The sequence below is a fragment of the Engraulis encrasicolus genome, chromosome 17 (assembly GCF_034702125.1).
Source record: "Engraulis encrasicolus isolate BLACKSEA-1 chromosome 17, IST_EnEncr_1.0, whole genome shotgun sequence".
In the NCBI taxonomy this organism is placed as follows: domain Eukaryota; kingdom Metazoa; phylum Chordata; class Actinopteri; order Clupeiformes; family Engraulidae; genus Engraulis; species Engraulis encrasicolus.
Genome location: NC_085873.1, coordinates 40,008,882 through 40,018,881, shown reverse-complemented (window position 1 = coordinate 40,018,881; position 10,000 = coordinate 40,008,882). Strand labels below are relative to the sequence as shown.

The 10,000-nt window shown below is 47.7% G+C and overlaps 1 protein-coding gene across 2 annotated transcripts in view; it reads right to left on the bottom strand.

Annotated features, from left to right (window-relative positions):
• Positions 1-10,000, bottom strand: part of rnls (renalase, FAD-dependent amine oxidase) — a 136,124-nt gene that overhangs the window by 44,622 nt on the left and 81,502 nt on the right. For both annotated transcript variants that reach the window (XM_063221358.1, XM_063221359.1), the window contains exon 5: positions 7,473-7,646. In XM_063221358.1, coding sequence (XP_063077428.1) covers positions 7,473-7,646 — 174 coding nt within the window. The remainder of the gene's footprint in view (positions 1-7,472; positions 7,647-10,000) is intronic.

Here is a 10,000-nt window from a genome sequence, read left to right as displayed (position 1 = left end):
TGCAAGAAAGAAGGGAAGAGATTGTCAGTGGGAGTGATAAAGACAGGAAAGAAAAGAAAGAAAGACAAAGAGACAAAGAAACCACAAAGAGACTGAACGAGAGAAAGCGAGAGAGAGAGAGAGAGAAAGCGAGAGAGAGAGAAAGCGAGAGAGAGAGAGAGAGAAAGAGAGAGAGAGAGAAAGCGAGAGAGAGAAAGAGAGAGGAAGAGAGAGAGAGAGAGAGAGAGAGAGAGAGAGAGAGAAAGCGAGAGAGAGAGAAAGCGAGAGAGAGAGAGAGAGAGACAGCCCTGGCGCTACAGAATGCAATATTTAAGAAGCCGTCTAATTACGATGCATCCTTCAGAGCACCGCTGCCTATGAAAGGTGACAGACCATGGCACTTAAAAAAAGATGCACACACGCACACAGACACACAGACACAGACACACAGACACAGACACACACACACAGACTTACTTTCTCATACATACTGTAACTTTGACACATTTCCTGCTGCTTCCTTGCTTCACACAGCACACACATATATACAGCACAGACAGCCAAACAAACACAGTCTTCACTTCTCCTGACTCGCCCAGACATATTCTCTCATGTACACATTCGTATATTCCACCGCCTACACACATATCAGTACACACACGTTTGTGCGCGCACACACACACACGCGAGCGCACATACACAGACACACAGACACACGCACAACAGACACACGCACACACGCACGCGCACACACACACACACACACACACACACACACACACACACACACACACACACACACACACACACACACACACACACACACACACACTCACACACACACACACACACACACACACACACACACACACACACACACACACACACACACACACACACACACACACACACACACACACACACACACACACAATGTGAAAAACAACTCTAGCCTTCTCCTCCAGCGCTCACACTTTGGTAACTTGGGGCAACAGCAGAGGAGGCCTGGAGGCGAACATATTCCTATGTGGAGCTGCACTGCACGTCGGCCAGGCTGACTCCCATTAGCCTCAGTCTCACTGCAGGGCCAGCCCCGGGCTGGCCCGGACAAAAGGGGGCTGACGGTGATCTCATCAAAAGGGGGCTAGGTGCTAAAGATGGCCGCCGGGCCAGGTTGTGGGGCTAAGGGCCGCTTTCCCTGGCCCGTCGAATTCGATGGGCCAGCAAGCAGCGCCGAGGCTCGGAGGCGGGGTCAACCTCTGTGTAATAATGTGGCTGCATGGGGGACTTATCGCTAAATTCTGGGCAAATTATGGTTAAGCATTAGTTTGGGGTGTTTGGCTTTCTTATGGCATAATTTCATAAGATGCAACCTTGGCACTTCTGTTTGTGTTTTTAAAGTTATTTAGCCAACATAATTTTTGTTGTTGTTATCAGTGCATCATGGGCACCACTACACTTAAACTTGGGATGTCATAGCTAAGTCATGTCGCTTTTTTCTGCTTTTAGCCGCCAACTCTTGTGCCATTATCGTGATTTGGCATGCTTTCCACTAAGCCTTTGACTTCGATATTCGATATTCGAATATAAGTCGAATGTTAAGAAAATTCGAGACATTCGAACGAATATTAATTGGCCATTAGCCTAATATTCGAATCTGACATGGGTATTGCTTTTTTGGGTATTTCATTGTTATTGATTAAAATTATTTCCTTGTAAACATCGCAATTCACAGTCTCAATTTATTTTTTCCATGGCTGGTTAATCACTACAGCCGTGTTGAGGAGAGTCGCATGCGTGGCTCATCTCTCTGTGTTCCGTAGCAGGACACTTGCGGCAGGCAGTCTCCCCCAGAGTCCGCATTAACAAGCAGATGAGTGCTGCAGAGTTCCATTCAAGTGAATGGCTACAGTTAATAAACAAAGCATCATCACATTACTTTCTGGAGTTGTTGACGAGTTTCTGGAATTATTTGATTCAACCCACAAGTACCTGTGATTACGCCAAGAGTAAGATAATAACTTCTTGTTTTTTGGATTTTGACCAAATTAGCTTCGTTGGTCTGGGTGTCAGATCAGGCAGACTCCAGGTGATGATTTTGTTAGCATGCTTTTAGCATGTTTTTAGCGCACTGCTAGTTTGTGTAATGTTCGTTTTTAGACGAGACAGTCATCTTACCTGGACCTACAAGCACACTACCTAAATGTCCGTCATTAGTGATAGAAAATAAATACATATTTGTTGATATTGGTGCTGTGTGCTCAATTCTCATGATTCGCATATGATCCAATTCAAATTTTAACTTGGGCTACAAGTTTGACATGGCTGCTAGCTTTGCCATGTTTTAATCTGCATTCACACCTCTAAGTACCGTCTTCTTATAAGTGCTGAACGATTGCTAAACAATAATGGCTGGTTGAATGCATGTTGTTAATGGGCATGTTGTTATTCTTTGTCCTTGTTCTGTTGTTGTCCTTCTGTGATTTGAGGCGAAAGTGGGCTGTGCCCGACTGACGTTTCACAAACAAGGCGTGTACCTGAATGTGCCTGGGGTCGGCTATGAGTCCGATCAGGCAAAAAATGGCCCGGGGCCGGCAGCTCCGAGCCGGCCACTCTCCTGAGCCCCGGGCGGCCCCGGGCCGCTGAAGCACGGCTAATGAGACCAAGGCTAATGCTGGACTGGTAATCTGGCATACAGGGATTTTCCAGGTGGGCTTGGCTGGTAATCTGGCATACAGGCATTTCCCAGTGGGCTGGGCTGGTAATCTGGCATACAGGGGATTTTCCCGGTGGGCTGGGCTGGTAATCTGGCATACAGGCATTTCCCAGTGGGCTGGGCTGGTAATCTGGCATACAGGAATTTTCCCGGTGGGCTGGGCTGGTAATCTGGCATACAGGGCATTTTCCCGGTGGGCTGGGCTGGTCATCTGGCATACAGGGCATTTTCCCGGTGGGCTGGGCTGGTAATCTGGCATACAGGGATTTTCCCGGTGGGCTGGGTTGGTAATCTGGCATACAGGGCATTTTTCCCGGTGGGCTGGGCTGGTAATCTGGCATACAAGCATTTTCCCGGTGGGCTGGGCTGGTCATCTGGCATACAGGGCAATTTTCCCGGTGGGCTGGGCTGGTAATCTGGCATACAGGGCATTTCCCCGCTGGGCTGGGCTGGGCTGGTAATCTGGCATACAGGGCATTTTCCCGGGCTGGGCTGGTAATCTGGCATACAGGGGATTTTCCCGGTGGGCTGGGCTGGTAATCTGGCATACAGGCATTTTCCCAGTGGGCTGATCTGATAATCTGGCATACAGGGATTTTCCCGGTGGGCTGGGCTGGTAATCTGGCATACAGGGATTTTCCCGGTGGGCTGGGCTGGTCATCTGGCATACAGGGCATTTTCCCGGTGGGCTGGGCTGGTCATCTGGCATACAGGGCATTTTCCCGGTGGGCTGGGCTGGTAATCTGGCATACAGGGCATTTTCCCGGTGGGCTGGGCTGGTAATCTGGCATACAGGGCATTTTCCCGGTGGGCTGGGCTGGTAATCTGGCATACAGGAATTTTCCGGGTGGGCTGGGCTGGTAATCTGGCATAGAGGGCATTTTCCCGGTGGGCTGGTTTGGTAATCTGGCATACAGGGCATTTTCCCGGTGGGCTGGTTTGGTAATCTGGCATACAGGGCATTTTCCCGGTGGGCTGGTTTGGTAATCTGGCATACAGGGCATTTTCACGTTGGGCTGGACTGGTCATCTGGCATACAGGGCATTTTCACGGTGGGCTGGACTGGTAATCTGGCATACAGGGCATTTTCCCGGTGGGCTGGACTGGTAATCTGGCATACAGGGCATTTTCCCAGTGGGCTGGACTGGTAATCTGGCATACAGGGCATTTTCCCGGTGGGCTGGACTGGTAATCTGGCATACAGGGCATTTTCCCGCTGGGCTGGGCTGGTAATCTGGCATACAGGGCATTTTCCCGGTGGGCTGGGCTGGTCATCTGGCATACAGGGCATTTTCCCGGTGGGCTGGGCTGGTCATCTGGCATACAGGGCATTTTCCCGGTGGGCTGGGCTGGTAATCTGGCATACAGGGATTTTCCCGGTGGGCTGGGCTGGTAATCTGGCATACAGGGCATTTTCCCGGTGGGCTGGGCTGGTAATCTGGCATACAGGGCATTTTCCCGGTGGGCTGGGCTGGTAATCTGGCATACAGGGATTTTCCCGGTGGGCTGGGCTGGTAATCTGGCATACAGGGCATTTTCCCGGTGGGCTGGTTTGGTAATCTGGCATACAGGGCATTTTCCCGGTGGGCTGGTTTGGTAATCTGGCATACAGGGCATTTTCCCGGTGGGCTGGTTTGGTAATCTGGCATACAGGGCATTTTCACGGTGGGGTGGACTGGTAATCTGGCATACAGGGCATTTTCACGGTGGGGTGGACTGGTAATCTGGCATACAGGAATTTTCCCGTAGGGCTGGGCTGGTAATCTGGCATACAGGGCATTTTCCCGGTGGGCTGGGCTGGTAATCTGGCATACAGGAATTTTCCGGGTGGGCTGGGCTGGTAATCTGGCATACAGGGCATTTTCCCGGTGGGCTGGGCTGGTAATCTGGCATACAGGGCATTTTCCCGGTGGGCTGGGCTGGTCATCTGGCATACAGGGCATTTTTCCCGGTGGGCTGGGCTGGTCATCTGGCATACAGGGCATTTTCCCGGTGGGCTGGGCTGGTAATCTGGCATACAGGGCATTTTCCCGGTGGGCTGGGCTGGTAATCTGGCATACAGGGCATTTTCCCGGTGGGCTGGGCTGGTCATCTGGCATACAGGACACTTTCCTGGTGGGCTGGGCTGGTCATCTGGCATACAGGACACTTTCCTGGTGGGCTGGGCTGGTCATCTGGCATACAGGGCACTTTCCTGGTGGGCTGGGCTGGTCATCTGGCATACAGGACATTTGCCTTGTGGGCTGGGCTGGTAATCTGGCATGCAAGGCATTTTCCCGGTGGGCTGGGCTGATCATCTGTCATTTTCCCGGTGGGCTGGGCTGGTAATCTGGCATGCAAGGCATTTTCCCCGGTAGGCCGATTGGCAGTGCTCCTCAGGGGAAGATACGGTTATGGCTTTCCTGGGGATTGGCCCACAATTTATCTGATATACACGTATACTACCACATACTAGTCTATGGCGTGGGCAGGGCTGGACAGGTAATCTGGCATACAGGGCATTTTCCCGGTGGGCTGGGCTGGTCATCTGGCATACAGGGCATTTTTCCCGGTGGGCTGGGCTGGTAATCTGGCATACAGGGCATTTTTCCCGGTGGGCTGGGCTGGTAATCTGGCATGCAAGGCATTTTCCCCCGTGGGCCAATTGGCAGTGCTCCTCAGGGGCAGATACGGTTATGGCTTTCCTGGGGATTGGCCCACAATTTATCTGATATACACGTATACTACCACATACTAGTCTATGGCGTGGGCAGGGCTGGACAGGTAATCTGGCATACAGGGCATTTTCCTGGTGGGCCGACAGTGCTCAGGGGCAGAAGGTGTTGCTTTGTTGTTGAGATCAACCAATCATTTACATGGGCCAGCACATTGGTCCATCTTGTTTTTTTTTGCCCTTTTATGCCTTTATTTGACAGGACAGTGAAAGCCCATTGGGAAACTCCTGAACCCGGGTTGGCCACATAGCAGTTGAGTGCCCTACCATTTGCGCCATTTGGGCCACATTGGTCCAGTTTAGGGATGCAAATTATCGATTAATTCATTAATCATTAGTTGATAGCCTTATCGATCGACTTACGATTAATTGATAAGCGGCGTTTTCCCCCCAAAATCTCAATGTTTCTAGAAAAAAAACGACTAAATCTAAAAATTTTAATTAAAAATTGAGATAAAATACCACATTTAAATTAATTCTACTTCAATTCTTTAATCCAAAGGTGATTTAAAATATTCCCACTATTCACACCCCTCTTCACAAACACTCTTCACATGCCCATTTCACCTGGGTCTCTTGTCAGTTGAATTGTCGATTAATTGCGATTAATGTTTTTTAATCGATTAAGGCATTGATCGATTAAAGTCGATTAATCGATTAATCGTTTGCATCCCTAGTCCATCTTTAATGTACAGTCAGGCCCATAGCCAGCCTTGTGGTACTGTAGGGGGGGGGACTTCATTTGGCTCCCTAATCCAATGTCCCCCAAATACACGAGCGCACTTCAAATATTTTAATTTAGAAATATTTTATTCGTTATGATTCTGCTGCGAACCCCTCAGACCCCCCCTGGCTACAGGCCTCAGACCCCCCCTGGCTACAGGCCTCAGACCCCCCCTGGCTACAGGCCTCAGACCCCCCCTGGCTACAGGCCTGACAGCAGAGAGTGTAAGGCCTTTAATGTTGACAACCGTAATTTTGTAGAAAAACAGGGGGATATGTGAGGAGTTGGCTTATGGCAAATAAAATGCCTGCGCCGTTTTTTTTTAAAAAATCCCAGTCCAGCCCAGACTGAGTTCCAAACTTACTGTAGGTCTACAGTGCTGTGGCATTATATCTCTCCCCTTGGTGACATTAATCATGCATGCTGTACTCACATGCTGAAACCTACACACACAGATGTGCACACAAGCACACACACAGACACATGCACAGACACACGCACAGACACACACACAAACACACACACACACAAATACAAATGTTCACACACATACACACAAAAAAACATGCATTCACCCCTCTATTTCGTGTTCCTAGAACCAGACATTCGGTACACAAAAACCCCCTCTCGTTTGGTACGCACAAACACACGCGCACAAGCACGCGCACATACGCGCACAAGCACGCACACACACGCGCACACACGTGCACACACACACACACAGCAGGGCACATTAAATGAGGCAGTTTTATTCAGCTGTTTTTTAAGGCTGTGCGAACCATTAGGGTGTTGTGGTATGTCCTTGACAGCCGTTCTGGGGCGATAGGAACACAGTCCAACACGGTTCGACATTACCCACTGCACCACTTTATCAAACCTGCCACTGGGCAACTCAACACACATTCATCAGTTAAAGGTGCACTGTGTAGGATGGTGGCCAGAGTAGGTATTGCAACTGTGCTGCTCATTGAAACGGTGCTGCTTATTGGCAACTTTGATCTTTTCATGAATATTTACTAAATAATAAATCAGTATTTACTAGTATGACCAAAGTACAGAAAGTTTTGCCGCTAAAAATGTTCAAAATGGAAATTCACTTTTGTGTAAGAACTGTGCTCCCTACCCACCAATTTGATTATGTCAAGCTAGTGTATAAGTGACTAATGAAGAGATAGGAGAAGAAGGCAGAGGTAAACTTCCCTCAAGCAGGGAAAGAAATACAACAGTAAAAAAAAACAAAAAAAAAACAAAAACAAAAACAACCAAAATCCAAAAAAAACTATTTTGTTGACATGTTACTGATATTACACCATGTTACTAGTACAGACAAAATGGCTGACCTGTGTTGCGCTTGCGGTCGTCGACGGCGATGAAGCGGATGCAGGGGCTGTCGGAGACGTACTTGGCGGCCCACGGCGCGGCGATGTTCGTTTGCGGAGCGAAGAAGAGGCCCAGGGCGTAGCGCGACGAGTAGCTCACCGCCTCCAGCTGCTCACGCTGGGGACTCGCCATCACTGGACAAGGGAGAACACGAACACATACACACACACACACACACACGCACACGCACACACACGCACACGCACACGCACACACACACCACAAAGTCAGTTATTACTAACACTGAACACCTACACTCATACACACCACAAAATCAGTTATGACTAACACTCAACATTTATTCAGAAAGAAGTTCAATAACTTTATTCTGATTCGGGAAGTGTTAACGTGATGTTTTTTTTTAAAGCGGAATTAAGTTTTTTTCGGAATTAAATGGAGCTAATTTGGAATTAAATGTCCCATGTAACCAAGGCTAATGACAATGAACTAGTTAGTTTCAGTGGATGGCCCATTCACTTAATGTTAGCCACTGATTCAACAGATTGAAGTTACCTTTTCATTTTCCTATAGACACAATTATGAATCTTTATTTATTTATCTATTTATTTGGGGGGGTTACTTTTCAGACAGGACAGTGGGAGATGGGAGAGAGAGATGGGGAAGGACCGGGAAACGACCTGGTCCCACATAGCAGTCCAGTGCCCAGTCGTTATAGCCACGGCTGGAACACCATTCGGAATCCTTGAACAACACTCTCTACTATAAAACTAGCACTTTATATATTTTTTTGCATTCAAAACCAGATGTTTAAATGCACATGTGCTGAAATGTGGGTGATTAAAAGACTTAAAACAAGTTGAAGTACTTCTAACCAACGTGTTTTCCAAAAGATAACCAGAACAATCTCTTTAACGTGGGGGCATAAAACACCCGCTTCTTTAAAGGAATAAGTTCTCCTAACAACTTTAAAGGACATATTCAAAGCCTTCCCCAGTAGTAATGTGAACGTGTAAACAAATAAAGGGGTTCTGGAACCATTGTTTCAATATGCTTCACTTAACTGTTCCGCAAGTTTGGTTTATCCAGAACGAGTTTTTTTTTTTCTCCCTTTCTTTCATTCTTTCCTTTTCATACTTTTTATTCTCTTTCATTTTCCCCCCGAAAGACACACTGCCCTTGTTTCCTGTCTGGAACATCTGTTGTTTATTGGCCCGCACGGCTCTCAAAACTTGGCCTCGCTCAGCTACAGAGTAATACCCTGGGTCGAAGGTCGCTGGTAGAAAAAGGGGCCAGTTGTCCCAGGCCCAAGGTGAGGGGGGCAGACCCTAGAATTGGGTTCTCATTATATTGTATGCATTGGGAAGGGGGCCCTTCCAGCTGACTTTGTCCTGGGCCCGGTCAAAGCTGTCAGCGGCCTTGGTCCCTGTTTGTGGCTTCAAATCAGAACTGTCTACTCCCAAAGGCATCCCAGCGAGTTAACTTAGCACACTGAACGCAGAGTGATCACCGTTTTTTTTTCTTTCTTTCATTTTTTAAAGAAGCCATGTTTTTTCATGCCTTTGAACTCTTAATACTGAAAGATGAATTCCAGTTGCTTCATGTACTTGAGAGTTTTCTTTTTTTGGTCGTCCCTCTTTTTTTCTTTCATTTTTTCCCTCAAAAAAAAAAACAACAACAAAAAAACCCAAAAAACTTCTAACGCTGAGTTCTGGCAAAGCTCCATGGAATCGATGAAATGAAAAGTAATATACAGTTACCTCTTAGGGGGTTGAGGTTGAGGTTGAGGTTGAGGTTGAGGTTGGGTGCAGTGTACGTATGGAGTGTATTGAGTGTGCATGGGGGTGGGATGGGGGTCAGGATGTCAAGAGAAATCACTTGAGCCATCTGACATGAGCATCAGGATATTTCTCAACAGCAGTGCATGACAGGGACAGGTCAGACGTGCAGTGTGCAGACAAACAAGAAAGAGAAAGAGACAGAGACAGAGACAGAGACAGAGACAGAGAGAGAGAGAGAGAGAGAGAGAGAGAGAGAGAGAGAGAGAGAGAGAGAGAGAGACAGAGAGAGAGACAGAGAGAGAGACAGAGAGAGAGAATTTGAATTTTATAAAATCCTTTATTTACAAAAGGTGCATATTACATTATGCAGTTAAAAACACACTCCAACCAGAGGTAGATGGGTTAAAAAAAAATACAAATTTCATTCTAACCATTGCGCAAATGTCAGGTTTCCATCAGTGACAGAGCACAACGCTCTTTTATCACAGAGAGAGAGAGAGAGAGAGAGAGAGAGATCGCACAAGAAAAATAAACTGAGGGAGAAAGAGAAAAAAGTTGGATAGAGAGACAGTGAGAATGAGTGACTGAATGAGTGAGAGCAGAAGAAAGATAGAATTGAGAGAGAGAGAGGAAGATGGAAGATGGAAGGAAAAGAGGAGGAGTAGAGCAAGAGATCGCGAAAGAGCAAGAGGGACAGAAGATGGAGAGACAAGCAGAAAAGGAAAGAAAAGAGGGGGAGAGAAAGGGAG